This window comes from Myotis yumanensis, unplaced genomic scaffold (assembly GCF_028538775.1).
Source record: "Myotis yumanensis isolate MYYU_CA2020_CCGP unplaced genomic scaffold, mMyoYum1.0.hap1 SCAF_3, whole genome shotgun sequence".
Lineage (NCBI taxonomy): Eukaryota > Metazoa > Chordata > Mammalia > Chiroptera > Vespertilionidae > Myotis > Myotis yumanensis.
This window is the reverse complement of record NW_027223754.1, coordinates 161480687-161503779: the sequence shown is the minus strand read 5'-3', so window position 1 is coordinate 161503779 and position 23093 is coordinate 161480687. Positions and strand designations below refer to the sequence as shown.

The following is a 23093-nucleotide window of genomic DNA, read 5'->3' as shown; positions in this document are numbered from 1 at the left end:
AGCCTTATCCAGGCTCTCGGGCCCCACACTCCCTAACCATGGGGCTTTGCCAGGCAAGTGGCCTGATTTGGAAGAGGCGCTGGAGCACAGGCTGTGGTTCGGCTACCCACAAACGCAGGGAAGCCAGAGTTGAGCTGAGAGGGAGAGGATCAGAGGGAATCTAGGAGGAGAGTGCGGAAGAGCCCGATGGGCAAGACAGGCGACCCAGCTCAGGAGTGGAAGGACGGACACTTGGGCTTCCCCCAGGGCCAGGGCCAGAGGCAGGGGAATGGGTCCGCTTCGGTGCTGGAGGTGGGGCGTGGGTTTGGTGACTGGAGGTCCCATTTCATCAGCATTTCCCTGAACGTTTTTGCTTGGACCAGAAGCTGATGAGGCAGTCAGACCCCTACCCACCCAGCCACCCTAAGTCTACTCTCTAGTCTTTAGGGAGGTTGTGGGGGCGGAAAGGGGGACGGGGCTGAATTTCTTCCTTCCCCAACCCCCTTCCCTTCTCCTCCCGATAGATGCAAAGCTGAATCTCCCGCCCTGCTCGCTCAGCTGATCTGTGGCTTAGGTAGTTTCATGTTGTTGGGATTGAGTTTTGAACTCGGCAACAAGAAACTGCCTGAGTTACATCAGTCGGTTTTCGTCGAGGGCCCCAACCCACCTATCCAGCTCCGTCCCTCCCCTGTGGGCCTGCCCCACAGCCCCCTTCCAGGTAGGGCACATTGGACGCAGACTGAGGAGGGCAAGCTGTGAGTGGGGCCAGGCCGGGCAAGCCTGAAAACCCCACTTTCTACAGTCTACTCCTCAGCCTGTCCCAATCCCTGGGGCTCAGGGAGAGGAGTTTCTCCTGCAGCTATTGTTTCCTGGACTCAGCTGATGGAGACAGACAAAGACGGTCTAGCCAATTCCAAGGAAATTGAGGAATTTGAGTGAGAGGTGGTCTGGCAGGCCAGCCAGGGTAGGGCAGGGTCATTAGGAGAGAGAAGAGCACAGAAAGAGAAGGGAGTCTCTGGAAGGGTTAGTTTCCCTCACCTGCCACCTCCAAGGAAAAACTATGCCTCCAGAAGGCTGGGGCGAAGCTTCCCCTTAGAAAAGTGGGGTTCCCGGGGCTCCCAACAATTGGGGACCTCTGAGCACTAGCTTGTTCACCTTCCCTCCCCCTCTATAGCTCCCTGCCCAAAAGAAGGGCATAGTTAGGGTGTTAGTAGGTTAGAGGAAAGCATCAAGTCCAAGTAGAAATGCCCCCCCCCCCCACACACACACACACACACTCTAGGAAACATTAGGGCAAGAATCTAGCTAGCTCTGGTCTCAGTCTAGCTGTCTGTGGCCCGCAGGCCTTGGGCTGTGGTGTCTGTGGCTGTCAGGCAGCTGCTTGTCTTTCATTGTGTGGAAATGTCTGGGTGAATGGAGGCTGCCAGCGCCCACCTTTGCCATATTGTTGGGAAGGCTGTTGGCTGATGCCAGGGAAGGAGGGGAGGAAATGAAGTGAGAGAAATCTGAGCAATGTGAAACTTTGCAAAGCTGCTTCCCCTTCTTCCCCATCCACCCCTTGGCCTTGGTTCCTCAATTCTGGACCCTGTTGCTAGAGAGAAGCTCTCAAAAGAGGTTACTCTGCCTGTGGAGAAAAAGGGGGGGGGGGGCGGAGAATCCAGGAGAGTGGGGAGATATACCCCAGTTCTCAGAGAGACTGGGAAAGAGAAAGCCAAAAGGAGGACAGGTTTTCTTACTTTGGAATTATTATGATTATTAAAACATTATAAACTTTCAGACAGGGAAATAAAGTCACGTCCCTGTAACAAAACATATACATGGAGTTCCATATTCTTGCAATTGTCTGCTAGGGGATATTTGTAACCTTGTATGAGTGTGGGTCTCTGTTTCTACATCTCTGTCTCCTCTAGGCTCTCTCAGATCCCCTATATATATTTACCTGCATGCTCATTTACTTTTCTCTATGTTATACAAAGAGATTTATTTTCACCCTGAGGAGAAAATGGGAATAGAGCCTCTCTTCACTCCAGCTGAATTTGTCAGGTTGACTTTCCATCTGTTCCTTAGCCATTTGTAGGGGGAAAAATATCTTCCCTTGGATGGAAGTGCTCAAATCTCTCTATGGCTCTCAGGGAATAGGGAGGTTTTCAGAGAGGAAGACCAGCTGGTTAGAGGCAGGCAGAGGGACCCGCTGTTTGGGAGCCCCCAGCCGTCTCTGAATTTTCAGGTTGCCAGAAGCACCGGCCAGTTGGATGAAATGAGTCCCCAATAAAGGCGGGTGCTCAGGAGTGCCTGCCTTGGAGACTGGGTCCCTGATGGGCCGAAATTCACCAAGGAAAGTCTTCTGCGCTTTGGGTCTCTCTGCCTCCATTTCTGTTTCAGAGCCCAAGAGCTGATGGGGGCTGGTCACTGAGCCTTGGGTCTGGGTGTCCAGCCCAAAAGAATCCTGGTGAATGGGGTGAGTTCTCATGGGGCCAAGGTGAGGGCCAGTCTGATGGCCAGCGTCTGCCCCGAGGCCCCTGGGGCCATGGATCATGGCTAAGGTGGTGGTGATTATTTATTCGCTTCGCTGGAAGGGAGTCTTCAGAAGAAACAGCGTGAAGAGGAGGGGAAAAATTATCTCTCTCGTCTGCAGATATTAAGATGGATTTTTATTTCTTAAAGGACCCTCCCCGCCGAGAGCGCATAAGCGTAAACTTAATATATGCTCCACAGCCCAACTCCAGAAATCGCAATAAAAGTTAAAACCTCCCCTACTGGTTTTTTTTAATTATGATATGGGAAAGAGGAACAGGATTTATAGAGCTGAACTCTCGGCATGTGAGTGTTTAAGACTTGTGGGAGAAGGAGGAAAAGGCAAGAGCTCGCCAAGGAGAGCCTGGGGCTCCGAGATCTCTCGCGGCTGCGGGGGCTCTGGCTCAGCCCCGCCGATCCCGGATCCTCGGTGGCTTCCCGGGGACCCTGGCTCCCCTGCACCATCCGCTGGGGCCCCAGGCCTGGGTCGACGCGGAGATGCAGCTCTTTTCGGAAACAGGTGAAGGGCGGCGGCGGCGGAGGGGGCTTCCAATGGGCGCGTCAGGGCGCCGGGCTTTGTGTGGGTCCGGTGCACGGGAGGAGGTTTGCAGCCCGGGGCCAGGCGGAAGCCCGAGTGCGCCCGGCGGGCGCCGCGCCTGGGAGGGGGGTCGGGCGGGCGTGAGAGCGCAGACTAGGTGGATCGCGTGTGTGCCAGCACTTGGGCTGCAGACGGAGCGGAGCTGGCTCCCCGGGCGGAGGCCCGCGGCGAGCCGGGCAACCGGATATTGAGTCTGTAGGAAGGACCTTGAGGTCTGAGTGGTGTTCGGGTGGCCGCGGCGGCGGTCCACAGTGTGCAGCTCGCCGTGCGTGGGGCGCGGCGGTCCTCGTGGGCGAGGCAGCAGGCCCCGCACACCTCCGCAGGGGCAGGGCCGTGGCCAGGACGTGGGAACCGAGGCCAACCCAGGCGCAGAGCATGCAAAATAAAGGCAGTTAAGGGTCTTTCTTTCTTTCTTTTGCACATAAGGATGTCTTTTCTTTTTTCTCTCTTTCGGAGATACCTGGATTGGGTCCAGAACAGGTTGCCCGCGGGAGGGCCCGTGAGCGGCAGCGCGCGAGGGAGGGAGAGAGGGAGGGAGGGCGAGACAGAGGGAGGGAGGGAAGGAGGGCGGGCGGCGGCGGCTGCGGTGGCCGGGGCTTCCCTCCCCGGGCGGGAGGCGGCTGCCCTGCATCTGTGGCCGTGGGGAGCCGAGGAGCAGGTAACGAAGGCGCTTCCCGAGGCGGGATTGGACCAAGCCAGAGGGACCCAGTCCTCCAGGTCTCTGTCCAACGCCCTGGAGGGGAGAGAAGGTAGGGAGATCGGCGCCCACCGGCCTGGCAGAGAGGCCTCAGGGAATGTTGAACCTGTATTTGATTTCAGGCTCACACTCATGTTGTGAGTCCGTCTGCCTCTGGAGATGCGGTTTGCCTGTCTGTCTGTCTGTCTGTCTGAGGCGTCCCACACCCTAGGCTCTCCTTCCAAAGGCTGAACAGTTTGGGACAATTGGTCGGAATGTGCACTTTCATTCATTGCCTTCTCTGCAACTCAGTGGGGCTGGTGGCTGTGCCCCTAAGTTGGAAGGGAGCTTGAGCCCAGCCTCCTGGAAGCCAGATCCTCTGGTTCCCTCCGCCTGGGGCTGAGTTCCGGCTCCAGGTTCGCGGGTTGCCCTGAGGTTGGAGGCCAGACAGCTCCCAGTCGCGCAGGGAGGGCGGGGGAGAGACCAGCGGCTCTGGCCCCTTAATTGTACCCGTATTGTCTCTCCTTTCGCCACCTCCGCTTCCGCAGTCTGGGCTCCAAAGTCACTGCAAATTTCCTTGCGACACACACATCACAGAAAGATCAGGTAACAAGTCGCCAGGGCCATGGGGGCTCCAGGCAGGGAGCACCCCTAGCTCCGGGACCCTCCCCCTCCAGCCACTCCCCAGGCTGGGAAGCGAGACCGGTTGGGGGAGCCGGAAATAGCCCCGTTTGCTGCCGGGCGGCGGGGCAGGGGGCCGGCGGGCGTGCAGGCCGTGGCGTTGATGGGGCCAGGTTCACAGGCCCGCGGGGGTTCGCTCCTGCAGGGCGGAGGGGCCGGACTCCCGGCGCCCGGGGATCCCGATACCCACCTGGGGTGGGGGCAGGACGCGGTCTCCTCGCGGCAGGCCAGGAGGGCTCCGCTTCTGCTTCCAGCGCAGGCCTTAGCCAGCAGGAGTTGTGTGTGGGTGTGTTTTTCCCAACAAAGAGGGACCAGGAGAGAGAAGGGGGGAAAGTAGAGGGGAACCAGGGAGGGGGCGGGGAGGGGGAGAGGGCAGCGAAGAGGTGAAATGAGCCCATTTCAGGGGGAGATGGAAAATGAAAGCAAATGGAGCACAGCCTCCTCCTCGCGGGCGGTGCGGACGAACCCGGGAGCGGCCTCCCCGCCTGCGGCGGCTGGGATAGCCCGCTGGGGGCACCGGGGAAGCCTGTTTTAAATTTAATCCGAACTTGACGGTGTGGATTGAACCGGAGGGAATTTAAATCACTAAAAAGGAGGCGCAGGGCGAGGGGAGAGGATGCCTCTAACCTGTCTGCCTGTCTGCCTGTCCTTCCCACGGCGGTGCTGGCTTGCTTGCAGTCCTAGCTGCCCAGGTTTGAGGTGATGGATAAGGCTGCCCCTCCCCCTTAGGGGGCTTTCCTGGGCCCAGTGGGATCTTTGGGGGTTGGAGGGAAGTTCTAAGAACCAGAGTAAGTGCAGAGCTGCGAGCTGAAGCTGGGGTGACCCTCTCCACAACAGGGGTTCCCAGTAGCCTCCCATCTCTTGAGTTTCCCCCACTTGCGCTGAGGAAAATTGAAGGGGTGAAAGGGAGTCTTGGAATCTGCCAGGGGATTCAGTAGGAGTAACTGAACCTGGGAAGACAAGCCCCCACTTCGTGGTGTCCCCACATCCTTGTGCTCCCTCCCTAGAGGCCTGGATTTGGGGGAGCCTGAAAATCTGCTTCAGAGCCCTGACCTGCCACCCTACCTCCAAATACAGAGAATGGGGTACAGGCCATATGCAGTTGTGGAAGCACAGGGACCTGGGCCTGAACTCAGGGGCTCCCAGCCTCTTCCAGCCCCCCCCCCCTCCCTCTCCAAGGCCAACTCTCTAAGCAAGGCCTAGGCAAAATGGGGTATTGGTGGGGAGGGGGCTGTGGGCGAGGCCTACTTCCTGATCCACAGCTCTGTCTATGCCTGAGTAGGGAGGGTCTGAGTTCACGCTCTATAACTAAGGTGACAATCTCCCCTCAGTTTCATGGGGAAATTGACAGCAGCAGGGAGTGTGGGCCGGAGGATTTCAGCTGTGATTTCAGCTGCCCCATGCTGCTGCCTCTGCCGGTTGGGCAGGGCTGAAAAAAAGGCAGTGGCCAAAGAGGCTAGGAGAGAAAGGGGCATCTGCTCGCAGCCACTCTGCGTGAGAGCTCTCCCCCAAAGCAGAGGCCCATAGAAGAGGTTCTTCAGGAGTATCTTTCTTCTAGAAAAGCTGAAATTGGGGCCGATGGGCCCTGTGGTCCCGCAGAGATGCAAAAGAGGAGCAGGGCGTGAAAGCTCCTTCATCATGTCTTCTTTGCTCCTTGACTAGAGCACGGCTCAGCCCCAGCTGCCTGGAAGGCTGCCTGGGCTGAAATGGGGTTCTATATCCCAGGAGCCTAGTGTACCCACAGGAGCAGGACGCTGGGAAGGGCAGGGAGAAGGCCTCTTCCTCCTTTGTGTCAGGACAGAAGTGGCCGCTGTGCCTGGAGCCTGTCCCCGGCAAAGGCCCGGCAAGCAAGCGGACTGCACAATGCCATGGCTGCTCCGCCAGCTCTCTATCCCATCCTGCCTGCCTATCACCGCCCTTCCTCTGTCTTGCTCTCTGCACGCCTTCCTTTCCCTGCTCTCCTATCTCTTTTCATCTTGCCTCCCCTCTTTTCTTTAATTCTCCCCTCGCTCCCTCTTTTTAGCCTAATCCTCCGTTTCCTTTCCTTCCCTCCCTCCTTCCTTCCTTCTTTTCTCTGGGCCTGATGCCCTGTGTGTTTCAGTTTTTCGGTCTCAGGCTGTCTCGGGCTCAGTCTCTTTCAGGCTCTGTCCCTGATGTCCTCTTGGTCACAGTCTGGCCCCGGGCCCGCCAAAGGCTACATGTCTGCCAGCAGCCGCCCAAGAGCTGGTCAGGGTCCCCAGCCGCCAGGGCTGGGGGGAGGTGCTGACGGCGCTAGGGATTTGGAGAAAGCCTCTGCAGGGGGACTGGAACCTCTTGTCTTTTCCTTGAACTAGTGAGGGAGAATTTTTGATTGACAGCTAACCCAACTCCATCAAGGCCAAAGAGATACTCTGTTTCTTGCTGTTATTTGGATTTTCCAAATCAGTTTAGTCTGGGGGAGGGGAAGACAATCCAATGAGAGCCCGAGGGCGAGGAGGTTGAGCCCCCCCCCCTCTGTTCTCCCCAGCCCTTAGGCACTTCTCATATCGTGCCCCCCTTTCGTAGAAATCCCAGCCCCGCTTGACCGAAGGGAAAGAGCTGGAAAGGGGGAGGAACAGGGACGGGGGATGGGGCCTAGAAAGCTGGGGTTAGTGTTTGGACTTCACATCTATTCTTCCCCCCTCAACTTTCCTCCTCCCCCCAACATACATACTACACTCTCTGGGACACCTCTCTCCAGTCCTTCTCTCGGCCCCAGTGGAGACAGGTTGGCCTGGGTGCAGGAGAACCCGCCTGGGCCCCCACCCTGGCGTTTGTTTGGTCCCCTCCTGGGGACAGGAGTGGGAACGAAGGGCAGGCATCTCTGATCTGGAAGCTCCTTCCTTCCCTGCTGCTTCAGAGCCTCCTCTCAGCCTCAGCTCCTGCCTTCTTCTTCTCGCACAAACTGGGACTCTTTCCTTCTGACCCTGAAATTGCATCCCTCCTTCAGACTCGCTCTGCCATGCCTAGGGTGCATCTGCCTCTGGGGACATCACCTGCTCTTCTCCCCCACCAGCCAACCTTCCTACCCCCTCTTTTGCACACTCATCCTGAGAATTTTCTGCTTGTCTAAAGCCCACCTTTACTAAGCCACCGTGGGACAGTCCCACGGAAAGCAGAGGACTGGGTACCAAACCCCAAATTCAAACAGGAGGATAACAGCCAACTTATTGGGGGAAGGAAGCCTGGTTGTCTGTTCTTCCCTACAATCACACGGCTTCTCCAGAATTCCTGTGTCCGATCCCAAAGAAACTGCTTTCTCCCAGCCCTCCGTTGCCTTTTTCCCGTTCCAAAAACAGCCTACAATTTTATTTAATGAAAGACACATTTATGAACAATCAAATGATCCTCATAAAATTTTTATTGAAGGACGTAAAAACAAGCTACTTGCCCACGACTGAGGTCGCTCTCTTGCCTTGCCCGCTCTCACCCTGGCTCTCTGCAGACAGAACCCAGGGGTGACTTCTTTTTTGGGGGGGTCAGGGTGTCCCAGAGATGGAATTGGGGCCAAGGTGGGTGAGCAGGAAAATGGGATGGGGTTGCCCCACTTAAGTTGTGTAGATCTCTCCTCCACTTCTTCAAGCTGGCAAAAAAAAAAAAAAGAGAGAGAGAGAGAGAGAGAGAGAGATAGAGACAATAAATTTAAAATAGAGGTGCTTGCATATCTGTACCGAAGCAGAGAGAGGACTTTTGATGCCAAAGGTGTCTGAGGTCCAGAGGTCCTACCCCTCCCACCCGCGGACCACCTTCCCTAACCTTCCCCTACCCCATATTTGGGGGGCTGAGTTGGCCAGGGCAGAGGCACCTCTCCCCTTTCTCTCCTTCCCTCCCTCCACCCCAGCTTCTCCAGTCCCCTCCCACCCTCCCTCTCTCGCTGCTGCGGCTCCTGAAAGAAATACATACATACACACTATTTAAAAACGCATTTTTAAAAGCCACGTTCCGAACTGACAATCGCTGATCTCGGCTCGCGCAGAGACTGCGGGAGCGTCGGGCCGACAGAGACAGATTACGTCAAGAAATAGTTCCTCCACCTACCTCGGCGGCCGCGGTGCCCAGGCTCCGGCGCCCAGCTCCGCCCCGGGGGTCCGGGGACCCTGGGCTCCGGGACTGGCATTTTCACCCCATTGAGAAATCCTCCTGGGGGCGGGGGCGGGAGGCCATCTGCTTATGGGTGGACCTGGGCAAGGGGGTTCTCTTGCTGAGAGACGAGTTGTCCTGAGGGGGTGACGGATGCCTGGGGTCCAGAGCTCCGGACCCCCAGGAAAACGCAGGTCGCGGGGATCAGCAGAGAAGGGGGTGGGAGAAGGTATAAAAAAAAAAAAAAAAAAAAGGCAAGGGAAAAAAAAAAAAGCCCCTGCGCATTGATCCGCGCCGTATTTTTGGGTAAATACGATCACGTGGGGGCCGGGGAGCCAATGAGCTGCGGGGAAAAGGCTGGAAAAATAATTACCTGCCTTGATTGTTCTGTGAGCAGATAAAAAGTACATATACAGTTCATACAATAATCTTATGTATGTAAAACCCCGTTACGATGTCGGCGACGGGGCCCATCAGTAACTATTACGTGGACTCGCTCATCTCCCACGACAATGAAGACCTCCTAGCGTCCAGGTTTCCGGCCACCGGGGCTCACCCCGCCGCCGCCAGACCCAGCGGCTTGGTGCCGGACTGTAGCGATTTTCCGTCCTGTAGCTTCGCGCCCAAGCCGGCCGTGTTCAGCACGTCGTGGGCGCCCGTGCCCTCGCAGTCGTCCGTGGTGTACCACCCGTACGGCCCCCAGCCCCACCTCGGCGCCGACACGCGCTACATGCGGACTTGGCTCGAGCCGCTGTCCGGCGCCGTCTCCTTCCCCAGCTTCCCGGCCGGGGGCCGCCACTACGCCCTCAAGCCGGACGCCTACCCCGGGCGCCGCGCCGACTGCGGCCCGGGCGACGGCCGCAGCTACCCGGACTACATGTACGGCTCGCCCGGGGAGCTGCGCGACCGCGCCCCGCAGACCCTGCCCTCGCCCGAGGCGGACGCGCTCGCCGGCAGCAAGCACAAAGAGGAGAAGGCCGACCTGGACCCCAGTAAGTTGGGAGCAATTTTCCTTTACAACCGGCGCGGGAGGGGAGGAGAGGCCGAGCGGGGGGAGCCGGATTACAGCCCCTCCGAGTGGCGCAGGGAGCGCGGGAGAGGGGTGAGGGCGCGGGGGTGAGGACTCAATAAAAGCGAATTACCTTGGGGAGCTTTCAGGGGCAGGAAGGTCTGAAAGGGGGCCCCCGAGGAGCCAGGTTGGGAGAGGGCTGAGGGGGGCTCCTCTCCCAGGAGCAGGTTTGGAGGAGAGACCCCCGCCCTCCACACCCCCAGCCCCAGGCTTTTTGGCTCAGTCGTTACTTTCGAAGAAATGCAGACAGGGCCAGGGGCTGGGGTGGGGGCGAGGTTCATTTTATGGTTTGAGGTGGGATGGGGCAGAGATGAGGAGGACACTAGGGGCAGGGAGAAAATTCACCCTACCTCCCAGCCAGCATGGGGGGGGGGGGTCCTCACACCACTGGAGATTAATAAAACTCAAGGTCTATGGACTTCTCTCCCAGGACCACTGAGTGCAGGGTCTGGGGGAACTTGGAGAGACAGGACTTGCAGAGTTGGGGGAGAGAAGTGGGGTCCCAGCCTCAAACTTGCAAGCCCTCTTCTGAGGGTCTGCAGGAGAGAAGGTAGAAAATGGGGGTGTCAGGGATGAGTGGGGAGAGACATCTCCCCTAATTAGAGAATTACACACACACACACACACACACACACACACTCCAATCTGGGAGATAGGAGCCTTTAAGTGTTGCAAAGAAGGGCAGGGGTAGGTGGGGAGGGGCAGGTGGGAGCTGTAGGGCCAGGGAAAGGAGAAAGAAGGGAAATAGCAGGGGAGGGGTGCAGCCCCCCTGGGTGTGAGGAAGTGTCTGGGGGAGTCCCAGGAGGGGGCTCCAGGAAATCCTTTCCTCCAGCCCCATAAGGGGCCAGGGCCTAATTATACCCCTCTGAGCCTTCCCTCCTTGCCCTCAGCTACTCTCATAAACCTGAAATTGGAGGCTTAGCTCCTGCAGAGCCTGTCCTGGGGCTGGCAGGAGGGGTGGGGGCCCTGGAAGTCAAACAGGGAAGCTCACATATAGGGGGGGGGCTGATTCCAAGGCCAGCAGCTCTCTGGGGAAGAGGAGGAAGGCTTTTCCTAGCCCAGCATCACCCTGAGAATTCGCCTCAGCAGGGTTGAACTCGGAGAGCGGAGATGAGCAACAGCGCTGGAAAGGGTAGTGAGGGGCTTAGGGACTCTCAGGGTCAGGAAGCAGAACTGCTGAAATTTCAGGACTTGGTCGTGGGCTGGGTGGATGGGAGGGGGCAAAGGAGGAGGGAAGTGGGGAGGAGAGAGACCTCACTATAAAAATAAAAAACAAGAGAGAGAAGCATTTATGGGCCTATGAAACGGTTGGGAATTTGGACTTTTTATGAGGATATTCTCTAGTTACTGCTCTTGAAGCTGAGGACCAGACTGTTGGGGCTTTGATAGCTTTGATTTCCTACAGTTTTAGGAAACTGAAGTAGGGGGACATGGGGAGGGGGGCAGAATGCAAAAGGAGTGAGGGGAAATGCCTACAGCAAAACGTGTCCAAATTCAGGTTCAATTATTGGGTTTTGATAGCCTGGCTAAGACTGGGGGTGGAGTGGCAGGGATCCTGGTCTGGAAAGGGTCTCCACTGACCCCTGCCTGTGTTTGGCCCTCCAGGCAACCCCGTGGCCAACTGGATCCACGCCCGCTCCACGAGGAAGAAGCGCTGCCCCTACACCAAGTACCAGACGCTGGAACTGGAGAAGGAGTTTCTCTTCAATATGTATTTAACCAGGGACCGTCGGTACGAGGTGGCCCGGGTTCTCAACCTCACCGAGCGGCAGGTCAAAATCTGGTTTCAAAACCGGAGGATGAAGATGAAAAAGATGAATAAAGAGAAAACCGACAAGGAGCAATCCTAAACCCTGCCCCGGCCTGCTGCCTCGGCACAGCCAAGGGAAAAACAAAAACCCCACAAAAAACCCAGCCCAGGCGGGAGAGAGCACGAAAAAGGAAAGGAAAGAGCAAGATAGAGAAAAGCCAATCAGCTTAAAAAGAAAAAAAAAAAAGGAAAGGGAAAAGGAAAACTCTTGCGATTTGGGAGGGTTCAGTGTTGAGAAATTGGTGTTTTAGAGTTAGTTCTACCCAGCGAGGATCAGGAGGCGGGGAGAGAAACCGCATTCTCTTCTCCTGCGCAACTGAAATAAACGACACACACAATGTGATTTTTTTCCTCCTTTCTTCAGAGAAGCCAGTACTTGAATCGCTATATTTCTATTTTTTTTTTCCTGTATCATATTTGGTCCGGGCCATCTCTCCCCAGGCCTGGGGTGCTCTGCGTGCAGATTTTGTACAAAAAAAGATACACATACACACACAATAATGATTCCCAGCCCGGGAGCTGAGGGGCGAGGGCCGGGGATGGTGCCGCAGGCTGGGTCCAGCGCGCAGGCCGGTGCCTCGGGCGTGTACATAGCAGTGTTTCCTATCAGCCCCCCGCGTCCGTCCTGTAACGTGCTTCTGTTTGTTATGGTAGAACAGCTCTGTGTTAATATATGGAAGTCACTTAAAAAACCAGAAACCCAACTGCATCCAGTTCTCATTATTTCTCCTCCCTGTGGCTCCCAGGCTGCTGTCGTGGAGGAGGCAAGTGCTCAGATCCTTTGGGGGAGGCTGGAGCCAGGAAGGGGCTCTCTTGACCTCGGGAGGGCAAGTGCCTGCTGCTTTTCTCCAGGCTGGGTGGGGTGGGTGAGGGCTCCAGGGTGGGTGGAGGCTGCTGAGGCCTGGGTCCAGTTGTGCCTGCTCTGATAGCTGCCTAGGAGTTTCCTGGTAGCTCAATGGAGTCCAGGAGGGTGGGGGCATGGCATGAATGGCTTTCCCTCGCTGTAATTAATTGTAATAATTTATGAGTACAGGAGATCGGAGGGAAGAGATAGGTGAAGATGAAAGTTGGGTGCTGGGTGAGGGCCCGGGCTGGATTCTTGCCTGACTGCATCGGTGCTTCGAGGGATGGCTAGGGGGGTTGAGTAGGGAGGGTGTGCAGTTTAGAGGAGGAAGGCCAGCAGGCCTCAGGGAGAATAGGCGCTGAGGACTTCGTTGAGAATAAAAGGAGGAAGAGAGAGAGAGAGAGAGAGAGAGAGAGAGAGAGAGAGAGAGAGAGGAGAGAGATATATTAAGGAAGGAGAAAGATGGCAAAGCCAAAAAAATCAGAATTAGATTTAGTTTTTACTTCTCAGTGTATTCTCTGTCTCTCTAATGGTTAGCTTGAATGTTGGTCTTGGGTGCAGGGGTTATGCTGTGCAGCTGCAGCATTTCTGGGGGGTAGTGTGGCCAGGGCCCAAGGAAGCTACTCAGGGATTAGTCAGGCGTGGAACATTCTCTGGTGGCTGAAGGACCCCAGGCATAAGGAGGTAGAGATGTGTGTCTGACAGCCCGGTGGGACTGTCAGCTGCACTGTACCCCAGAGTGCCCTCCCCAGAACTGGCAGTTTCATCTGCTAATCAGAAGCAGACACAAGCTGCAGGGTATGCCTTTGCCTGGGCGCCCCCTTTCTCGGAAATCCCCCAATCTGGAAACTATTAAACTCAGACTGCCTGAAATATAGCCCTTTAATATCTCAGGCTGCCCATTCTGGAGAGGGTGCAGGGTGTTGCTCTGAATTCTTGGGGTGTATCATAAAAGAAAATAATTGGGGACCCTAGGCCTTGTGCGGCTCCCTGGGCCATTGCATTGTCTTACAGGATTGGTGAGGCACTTGTAGGGACCGGCCCCTCCCCATCATTTGAATGTCCTACCCCCTCCTTCCATTAAACGCTCCCCTGTTGGGGACTGGAGGAAGGTGGGAAGGGGTGAACATTTTGTGTTGATGATATTTTGAGTTGGGCCATCAAAAGTCGCAGACACCGGAGTGGTGTTCCCAGTAGCTGAAGCACCCTCCCCTCTTTCCCGCTTAAGACACATCCTTTCCCATTCCAGAATCCATTGTTTCCTTGGTCCTTTTGAAAGGTGCTTTGCCTGTAGATTTCTCCTCGCTTTTCTCGCCGCCTCACTCCTCCCTTTGGCCATTTTGCTATTCTGTGACCCTGGCCTCAGTTCCGCACCCATTGGGGAACGAGGCACCCATCTGCCCGGGTCCTGACCGCGGGGACTCAGGCTTCTCTCCCAGCCCTGAGCTTCGCGGCCTTTCCGGGCTTCCACCCGCCCCTGTTCCAAGGCCCTTTCGCCTCCCCTCGGCCGTCAGCGGGGCCTGCTTCCTGCAGCCTGCCCTGCCGGCCTGAATGCGGGCAGCAAGGAGGGCGCAGGGCTCCAGGGCCCTGAGGAGAGCGCGGGATCCAGAGCAGGCCCACCCGCCCAGGCCCACTGTTCAGTACCAGCTCAGCCGCCTGCAGGTCAGGATTGGATTCAATTTTTATTTATTATAATTTGTGAGTTAAAACCACCACGACACAACACACATCTGGGGAAAGAAACGAAAGCTGGGGCAAAGGGGCTAGCAAACGCCCTCCTGCCCTACTCGTCCCCTCCCACCTCTCCTCTGCTCCTTTGTCAGAATCACAAAACCCTAAAGGTTGTTCCACTTGGAAAGGCCGGGGATAGGTACATTTCCGCAGCACCGAAATGCCACTTTTATGGCGCTGTTTGTCTCCCTGCGCTGGATTCTGAATGGGGCCGAACAAAACAGCAGCGCGGAGCTGGCTAGACGTCTGGGCTTAATTGTTTTATGGTTTAAATAAGGTGGACACTCTTTCCTTTGAAATCAGATTATAGGAATGTTTTGTCTATGGCCCACGGAGAACAGGACCTCACTGGCTGGGAGGGAGAGGTGGAGAGAGCGCGCGTGAGAGAGGGATGGGCTGCAAACCAGGGGGCAAACAGCCGGGAGAAGTCAGAGTCCCACCCCAAAGTCCAGCGGGCAGCGGCGGAATAGGCGGTGCGGGACCAGCAGCAGGGTAAGAAGAGCCAGGAGTTCAGGGTGCAGCCTTGGGCAGGTGGTTGCGGGAGCTTCAGAGCGTGCGTCGGCGTGCGCGGAGGTGTTCCCAGCCCAGAAATGCGCCTGAAGAGGGGAGGAGGAAGGAACCCGGCAGTTCCTTTGCATGGTGTCTCTTAATGCGGGAAGAGAAGGTTTCAAAAAGAGAGAATAGTGTGAGACCTTTGACAGGTTTATCTCCAGAACTTATAAAACAAAGGAAAAGCGGTCCCGGGGGAACTCCCTTGCAGGGACCCTCCTCCTCCTCCCCCATTTGGAAACTCCTTCCTGCCCCTTTTCACCTTAGGGCCAAGCCTGAGACCTGCTTGCTCTCTCCCTCGGCTTTTTCCCCAGCTGGACTGCATTGGAGAAAATGAACGCGAGGTGGCGCTGTTGTTCAATATTAGAGGCGGCGGCGGTGCCCCTGGCCGGCCTGGCCGCGCTGACATTTGAGGCCCGGCTCCTCCGAGCAGTGGCGACAAGGCCCCGCGCCCCGGTCCAGCCCGGCCCTACTGGCTGAGCAAATCAATCCTCTCACCTGCGAGGTGTAAATAAATCGCGAGCGGTGGCGGGAGATGGGCCCTGGCTCTGACAGCAGGTTCGCGAGGGAGGCGAGGGAGGGCGGGTGTCGAAAATAATCGCTTTGCGGTGGAGATAAGAACGAAGCAGGCAGCGCGTAATTAACACAAAAAGGCAGAATGACCCAGACAAACGAACATAAATCCGCGATACCTAGAAAGGCGGTGCAGGCCTCGAGGCGAGGGACAGAGACTCCCAAGCGAGGATGGCTGCTTGTGGTTCTTTATTTCCTGGCTCCCGAAGGGAAATCAACCAGTTACGTGTAAAAGAAAAAAACAAAAACAATCAAATGAAAGAAAGGAAGAAAAGGCGAGGGACCCCCCAAAAGGGGAAACCAAGTCCGGCCAGGGTTTTCAGGACTGGTGGGCTCTTGGAGCCGGCGGTGGTGGTGGTGGTGGTGGTGGTGGTGGTGGTGGTGGCGGCACACTCAGGACAGTCGCATTCCAAGACACAAAGACCCGGAAGAATAGCTGTGTGGCAGGGATTTCGCTGGACCATAAACTGTAGAGATATCCCCTCCACCCTCTAAAAGATAAGGTGCAGGCTCCAGAACGGACCCGGCCTGCCGAGCCTCCTCTTCCCAGGCAGGGAGGAAAAAGTATTTATGACAGTCCGGGTGATCAGATGCTGGGAGCCCAGAGTCCATCCGGATCCGCTCAGGACTGCAGAGCAGGCTCAGAGAAGGCAGGGCTGCAACCAAGGCTGGAGCGTGCTCTTCCCTGTCGTGTCCTCCACTATCCTGGGCCCTAGGGAGACATGAAGCCCTGGCACAGCCTTCCTCTGACCCTCCCCTCCTGCTGCTCCAGGGTCCATGGTCTGGGCTTCACAGAGTCTGGGCAGCCCTGAACTCAGATGGGGGTGGGTTTCTCTAAATTGAGAGGATAGAGGAAGCATCTCTTGCTTGGGCATCAGTGAATCTCCTTGGAGAATGTGGCTAAGGGTGGCCATTTCCCCAGAAATTATTTAGATAATAGAGGGGTGGAGTGGGGAGGCTCTGTTCTCTCAACACCATCCTCCCCTGCACTGCCATGCCTTCTTCCATACCCAGAGCTGGCTTCCAGATGGGGAAGAAAAAGATCTGGTTTCCTTCTGCCTCCTTCCTCATCCAGGATGTGGAAGCCTCAGGATGTGGACGGAAAATAGGTAGCAAATTTGTTCATGATGCAAAGAGCTAAAGCTGCGCGTGTATTTGTTAGGCATTGTTTTCCTATGTGCCTGGGTGTGCATGTGTGTGCACAGTATTTGTGAAGTGACAGGGGTGCTTCAAGGCATGATAGTTTAGTGAGCGTGCATTTGATGTTTTTCAGGGTGGAAGGTAGCATATACAGTATCTGTATATCCCCAGTGTACCTCAGTGTTGTCCTGTGTGTAACAACCTCACACACTGTACTGGGAGAGGGCCAGAAAAATCATTCTTCCTCTTCTTCATTCGTATGCACACAGCACACATATCTACAGCTCTCTCACTTTCTCCCTTTTCTCTCTGTCTGTGTTCAGCCCACATAACTGCACGCACATATGGCCAGAGAAGGGTGCATTAGAATTAACTTGCATGTACCCTGTCTTGGGGGTGGGGGAAACCGCCCAGAGAAAGTGTGGGTAAATATTTAAAGAGTGTCTGTTGACAGTTCTCATCCACATCCTGGCCTGGGCAGCCTGCCTGGGGAAGTGGGGGGTGAGGAGAAGCCATGGGATGTCTAGGGCGAGCTGGCATTTCTTATGATGGGGTCAGGGTATATGGGCTTAGGGTATGTGGGGTCAGGGTATGTGGGGTCAGGGTATGTGGGGACAAGTGAGAGGCCTGCTCCAGCCTCCTCCAACCTTGATACAAGTAGCCTCCTGAGAAGAAACATCCTGAACCAACCCAGCCAGAAGCCAGAGATCCACCAGCTGCCCTCTCCTCTGTCCCCACAAGCAGCTTTGCGCTCAGAACCCCCAGCCAAGCTCCTGGCCATTGCCTGGGCTTCCTGCGTCAGGCAGGAGCTGGTGTCTGAAGGGGCAGTGCAGCCGGGCTGGGTGTATGCAGGGACCCCACCTCTTCTGTACCCATAGCGGCAGCCAGAGAGCCTCAAGGACCTGGGAAGACAGGGCAGCCTCCCACCCAGGGGAGGGGCAAGAGGCATGGTGCTGTCTGATGCCTGGAGTGTTTGGGGATAGGATGTGCTTGTTCCTCCTCAAAGTCTCCAGACTTAAGGACCCCATAGGATTCCGCCTCTTGGTTCAGGGAACCTGCTCTCCCTTGCTGGCGTCGGTCCCCTGGGGGCCTTATACCTGTTGAGGTAACCTGAGTTGACCTGCTGGCTCAGGTATCTCTCTCAGAGAGGAAGGGAAAGAGAAGAGGGGGGAGAGGCACCTTCAGATCTGACTGCGCACCTTGGAAAAACTGGCCCCAGCCATTAGCTTGGGCTGGCTCCCCCCCCCCCCCCCACACACACACACATATACACCACACCCCCATCCCTCCCCCTTCCTCTCCTCCCTCCAGGTCCCCCCCAGCTCTGAACCCCTCAACCCCCCCACCATCCCTTCCTTCTCTCTCTCTCTCTCTCTCTCTCTCTCTCTCTCTCTCTCTCTCTCTCCTCTCTCGCCTGTCTTCATGTCGTGGATTGATGAACGCGAATCGCGTGTAAGCGCCGCCACCGCCGGGAGTCTGAGGAATTCGCCTGGGCTGTTAAAGGAAAGAGCTAAGTGAGGGAGCGCGAGCTCTACCTACCGACAGTGAAGAGAGCCGCCGCCGCCGCGCCCGCTGCCGCCGCCGCCGCCCGCCCAGCCCGGGAGCTGCGTGAGCCGGCCGGCCGGCCCCGGCGCCCCCACCCGCCCAGCCCGGCCCAGCCCCGGGGACCAGCCGGCCGGGGGTTCGCTCCCGGGGGGAGGGGAGTTTCGGGGGTACCGGGCGGGGGAGTCTCGAGCCAGAGGGGAGGGGGCGGCGGGTTTTCATGTGCCCAGCATGAGCTCCTACTTCGTCAACCCCCTGTTCTCCAAATACAAAGGCGGCGAGTCCCTGGAACCGGCCTATTACGACTGCCGGTTCCCCCAGAGCGTGGGCAGGAGCCATGCGCTGGTGTACGGGCCCGGCGGCTCGGCGCCCGGCTTCCAGCACGCCTCGCACCACGTCCAAGACTTCTTCCACCACGGCACCTCGGGCATCTCCAACTCGGGCTACCAGCAGAACCCGTGCTCGCTGAGCTGCCACGGAGACGCCTCCAAATTCTATGGCTACGAGGCGCTCCCCAGACAGTCCCTTTATGGGGCTCAGCAAGAGGCGAGCGTGGTGCAATATCCCGACTGTAAATCCTCCGCCAACACTAACAGTAGCGAAGGACAAGGCCACTTAAATCAAAACTCGTCTCCCAGCCTCATGTTTCCATGGATGAGACCCCACGGTGAGAAGCCTTTTCTCTTTCCCCCTCGGTCTCCCGCGCTCCGGGGTCTCCCCCTCCCTTGCCTCCTTTTTGTCTGTCCTGGCTTTCCCTCCTGGCTTTGGGGTCTCCCCGGCCCCACCTAGGTGCCTGAGTGGGTTTCTGGAGGTTGGGAGGTTCAGCTGGGGGTGAGGCACGGGGCTTGCCCGGGATATTGGGGGGACTGGGGTGAAGGGGGAAAGGTGGTGTCTGGGTGCAAAGGGTTAAAAATCGTTTTCTCACCTCTGTCTGTCTGTCCGTCTCTCCCTCTGACCATCTCTAAGATCAAAGTTGGTGAGGTGGCTGGGAAGGGGCCTGAGGACCCTGAGGTTATCAGCCTTTGGAGCAATCAGGGTCTCCATAAGGCACAGAGCCTTTCTCCAGGACAGTGGGCAGGCTTTCCTGGGGTGAAGGGAGACCCCTGTCTCCCTCCCCTGTCTGGGCCAGAGGGTGGTAAGACCCCAAGAACAGGTGCTCTGGCTCTCTGGGGGCACCCCCTGCCTTCTGTCAGAGAGCTGGCCTTAGGGCCACTACCCCAACTTTGCTGTACTTCCCTCCATTGCAGAGGAGAGAGGAAGCCAGAGAGGAGAGAAGAGTGCTCTCAAGGAGGGACCAGACAGATTGGAGGGCTCTGAGGTCCTGGAGAGCCTAGCCAACCTACCCCCAGTCAAAGGCTAGTTGAATCTCCTGAAGACCCTAAAAGTGACGCAGGTCATGTGCCCCTCAAAGGGTGGCCCCTCCTGGCCCAATTTCGAAGTAAAAGGGGAAGCGAGAAAGCGACAAGTTCCAGCGGGGATGGCCCGTGATTTATTTGCTGGTCTCCAGTTAGCAATCAGGCCAAGCAGTGATACATTCCAGGAGATCAATTATTTTCCTTCCTGGCAAAGCCTTAGTCAGAGAGATTTGATGAGGAGACAGTGAGCAAAGCCCCTCTTCTTTACCCCCAGACCTTTTTCCTTTTTGGGGGGAAACAGACGTCCCCAGCCCTGCTCACCAAATGCCACTCTGCACTTGTAAACAAAGCTGCAAGGGCCCTTTTCCTGGGACTGCAGGCCCCGGGAGTACCCTGACCCCCCCCCCCCCCCCCCGCCCCTGCCATCCCCCAGGTTCCAGACAGACCCCCTTTCAGCCCCCACCTCACCCACCTCCCAAGGTGAAGCAAACCAAAACAAGCTCCCAAACTTTCCTGCCCTTGCCTGCTCTCGCCCATCTGCCCTTGCCTGTTCTGCGGGAGGAAAGGGAACTGGGAGATCGGAAGGAGGACTTTAGGGGAGAAAGAATGGCAGGGGAAAGCTGAGCCCCCACCCAAACATAACAAGACTGGGGTTCTGTTCTGTCCAGCTCCTGGGCGGCGCAGCGGAAGGCAAACTTACAGCCGGTATCAGACCTTGGAACTAGAAAAGGAGTTTCTCTTTAATCCTTATTTGACACGAAAGCGCCGGATTGAAGTCTCTCACGCCCTGGGACTGACTGAGAGACAAGTGAAGATCTGGTTCCAAAACCGAAGGATGAAGTGGAAAAAGGAGAACAACAAGGATAAACTGCCCGGAGCCCGAGATGAGGAGAAGGTGGAGGAAGAAGGAAACGAGGAAGAGGAGAAAGAAGAGGAGGAAAAGGAAGAAAACAAGGACTAAGCAAAAAAGAGAGACCCCCCCCCCCCCCTTTAGCAACTCCCTTGAAGTTTCGTTTTATGGTAGCGGATAAATTGAGAAGTTTACGACTGTCATTTGCTTTTATAGAGAATAGAATGACACTCACAACTCTAACTACCTGTCAGATACTTGCAGTTCTGGTTTTATTACCTTTGGACTTCCCCCATCTTTATTTGTTGGGGGGCTGGAGGGGGGAGACTGAGACACAGCGAAAAGTTCGGAGTCTCTGTCTCAGTCGTTGCCCCAACACACACACTTGTCCCTACCCCCACCCTCAGAGACCAGCCAGGATTGTAAGGTCTGAGACCTGCCCTCTTTGCCCCCTCTCTCGCCCCTTCTTGCCACACTCCCACCTCCCTGCTCCTTTGGTATTTATTTTAGAGGGGAGCCCCCCTTAAAATGAAGAAGACTCATGGCTTTGTGTTTATGCTAGGATTAGATTATTAGATTTACTTCTTTTCAAAGGAAAGAAAAGAATGAAGGAAGGAAAGGAAAGGGGGAAATGTTTAAAGAAATAAAAAGGTGACAGCAAGGAATATTCCTTCTCCCTTTCTGGGGCTCCTCTCCCCCCATTAGGAAGACCACCCCTCACCCCACCCCCACCCTTTCCAGAGGGTAGACAGGAACCTGCAGTTGCTGAAAATCCTACCTATTCATCCCATGGTCACTCAGGCCCATGCCTCCCTCCCCTTCGCTGTCTGATTTCTGTCGTTGGGCCTAGCTTCCTCTGAGCTGCATTAGTGTTAGTGCTCAGAAATCACCATAATCATGAAAACAATAATACTGATAATAATACTGATAATAGTAATACTGATAATAATAATACTGATATCTTTAACATACTACCTAAAGGGAACCTGCAATAATCTTGAAAAATAAAAAAGAGAAATTTTTAGAAATCCTAATATGGGAGAAAAAAAGAGAAAAATTTTAAAATGAAAAAAAAAACAACCTCCAACGTATTTTATCACTACCTATAGAAAGAAATCCTGCTTTGAGAGTATTCGTAATGCGGTTTTGTTGTCGTTTGTTGCTGCTTATTTCACTAAGAAAACCCAACAACTGAGACTGCCTAGCTCGCCGGTCCTGTGCGCTTTTATTGTGCTTCTAACCCCAGTAGAGTAGAACTAAATTGCACTGAATGTATAGTTAACTCTGTCTTGAATTCTCTGTTTATGCAATGTGCTCGAAAGGAAAAAAAAACGTTAAAAATATATCTATAATAATAATTTTTGGTCATTTGTCTTTACGTCCAGCTATGAATGTAGATTTTGTGTCCCGGCAGCCCTGTTCCTGGTCCAAGTACTTTGTATTGTATACGTGAGTCATAATAAAAATTTTAAAAAAGGAGAAAAATATGTGAATCTGGAATGACTTGTTTCTTTCTCCAAAACCCCCTCCCCATGACCTGCCCCTCTTCCCCTCCTCATCCTTTTTTCGTAACTCTCTGGACAAGGTCTCCTCCACTGACCTGGCTTTGGGGGGTGGGGGGTGGAACTCATGTAGAGTTGAGAGGGCAGGCTGGGCTGGGAGGGCAGGTGAAAGGAGGGAGATGAAGAGGAGGAGGAAGAGCAGTATGCTCTTGGGAAAACCTTGGCTCCAAACAAAGTGGGTTTCTGGATGCCAGGATCCCAATGGGGAGAAAGCATCTCCCCACTTATCCACCTTACTCCTCCTCAGCCCTGGGCTGGGCCCAGACAAAGAATCTGCCCCCATGCCCTTCCCAAAGCTAGGCTTTTCATTTCCAGGGCTGGGGCTGAGGAGGAGGCAATGAGGTTCTTTCTGATCGCCACATGCCTCTCATGGCCAACCCTGGGCAGCCAGCACCCACCACTAGAACAGTGAACACGATGGGGAAGACATGAGGCTCAAGGCAGCCTGGAGGACTTGGCTGGAAGATGCCTAAGGATGAGGAAGCTTAAGCCGGGGGCGGGGGGACAGCGAGAAGAAGGGGAAAGTGCGTGAGCTGGTGCACCAAGCAGAGTGGGCCCACATTCTGAAATTCAAATTCAGTCAGCACAGAGCCATCCCTCACTTAACCCACTTGCTCCTACTCCAGCCTCTGCTCTAGTTGTTTCACGCCCAGTCCAGGCTTCACCTTGGCATTTGGGCAGCCTGCCCTGCCTTGCCCTGCCCTCATAGTGCAGGCCATTGGCCTGGGGAGAAGGGACAGGCCTGCTGAGTGGACAGTCCCTCCTCTCCAGCCACAGTAGGGTAAGGAGAGTCTTCATTGGACTCCTCATTCTCCAAAATAAAGGGTCAAAGGCTAAGGGACTCAGGGGGGCAAAGCGGTCTCTCACTCTTCCCTGGGGGGGGGGTGTCTTAGAGAAATCTGTTTATGCCAGTAAGATTCTGGTCAAATAATACCAAATTCCAGAGATACAAGTCATCTGGCTCAGTCAGGAGAGGGGGAAAGGGGAGGGGATGAGATCTTCTGTTCTTAAAAACCAGATCCCCAAAGACTGAAATATTTTGAAGCCAGATCTCTCTCTCTCTCTCTCTCTCTCTCTCTCTCTCTCTCTCTCTCTCTCTCTCAATGATTTTCCCAGACTTAGGCCCAGGCCAACTCTTGTTTTGTGTAATTCCACCCCGTCTGTGTCCTGGCTCCCACGCAAAGTGATCCTGAAAATAGGATTGAGTCGGGGATCGTGGATAGGGAACTACTGCAGCGAGAGAGGGTGCCGACTGAAAGCCCAGGCTGGGGGCAGCTGGGCACAGCTCTGAGCGGCTCTGGGGGAAATCCTTCGGAACCTGGGGTCCCTACTACGGAGGGCTACAGTGCCGGCCAGGTAACCCGGTTTGCTGCGCGAGACACCCGCTATCCGCCAGGACAGCCCTAAAGACAGCCTTTAGCTCTCACCCCAGGCCTTCCCACGCGCGCCCATCCTCTCCAGACTCAGGGGGCTGGCGGAGGGCCGTTTCATTTTTAAATGTGGAATTATGAATGTTGTTACT

General features: G+C 55.7%; 2 protein-coding genes and 1 long non-coding RNA gene across 3 annotated transcripts; 2 read left to right on the top strand and 1 right to left on the bottom strand.

Annotated features, from left to right (window-relative positions):
* Positions 1–7809: 7809 nt before the first annotated feature.
* LOC139007075 (uncharacterized) lies at positions 7810–9405 on the bottom strand. The gene is made up of 2 exons (XR_011470826.1): positions 8505–9405; positions 7810–8049 (listed from the first exon to the last, which is right to left on the bottom strand). It is a non-coding gene; the product is annotated as an uncharacterized lncRNA (long non-coding RNA).
* Positions 8608–11768, top strand: HOXC9 (homeobox C9). The gene is made up of 2 exons (XM_070410091.1): positions 8608–9538; positions 11221–11768. The coding sequence occupies exons 1-2, from the start codon at positions 9001–9003 to the stop codon at positions 11463–11465; spliced, it is 783 nt and encodes a 260-aa protein (XP_070266192.1). The 5' UTR covers positions 8608–9000; the 3' UTR covers positions 11466–11768.
* Positions 11769–18004: 6236 nt separating this feature from the next.
* On the top strand, positions 18005–21535 carry HOXC8 (homeobox C8). The gene is made up of 2 exons (XM_070407725.1): positions 18005–18471; positions 19828–21535. The coding sequence occupies exons 1-2, from the start codon at positions 18036–18038 to the stop codon at positions 20118–20120; spliced, it is 729 nt and encodes a 242-aa protein (XP_070263826.1). The 5' UTR covers positions 18005–18035; the 3' UTR covers positions 20121–21535.
* Positions 21536–23093: the final 1558 nt, after the last annotated feature.

What these genes read in the sequence shown, in the direction of transcription:
- HOXC9 (XM_070410091.1), top strand. Translation starts at nt 9,001, where the DNA reads ATGTCGGCGACGGGGCCCATCAGTAACTATTACGTGGACTCGCTCATC. An exon ending in GAAGGCCGACCTGGACCCCA is followed by an intron (nt 9,539 to 11,220) that starts GTAAGTTGGGAG and finishes TTGGCCCTCCAG; the next exon opens with GCAACCCCGTGGCCAACTGG.
- HOXC8 (XM_070407725.1), top strand. Translation starts at nt 18,036, where the DNA reads ATGAGCTCCTACTTCGTCAACCCCCTGTTCTCCAAATACAAAGGCGGC. An exon ending in TCCATGGATGAGACCCCACG is followed by an intron (nt 18,472 to 19,827) that starts GTGAGAAGCCTT and finishes TGTTCTGTCCAG; the next exon opens with CTCCTGGGCGGCGCAGCGGA.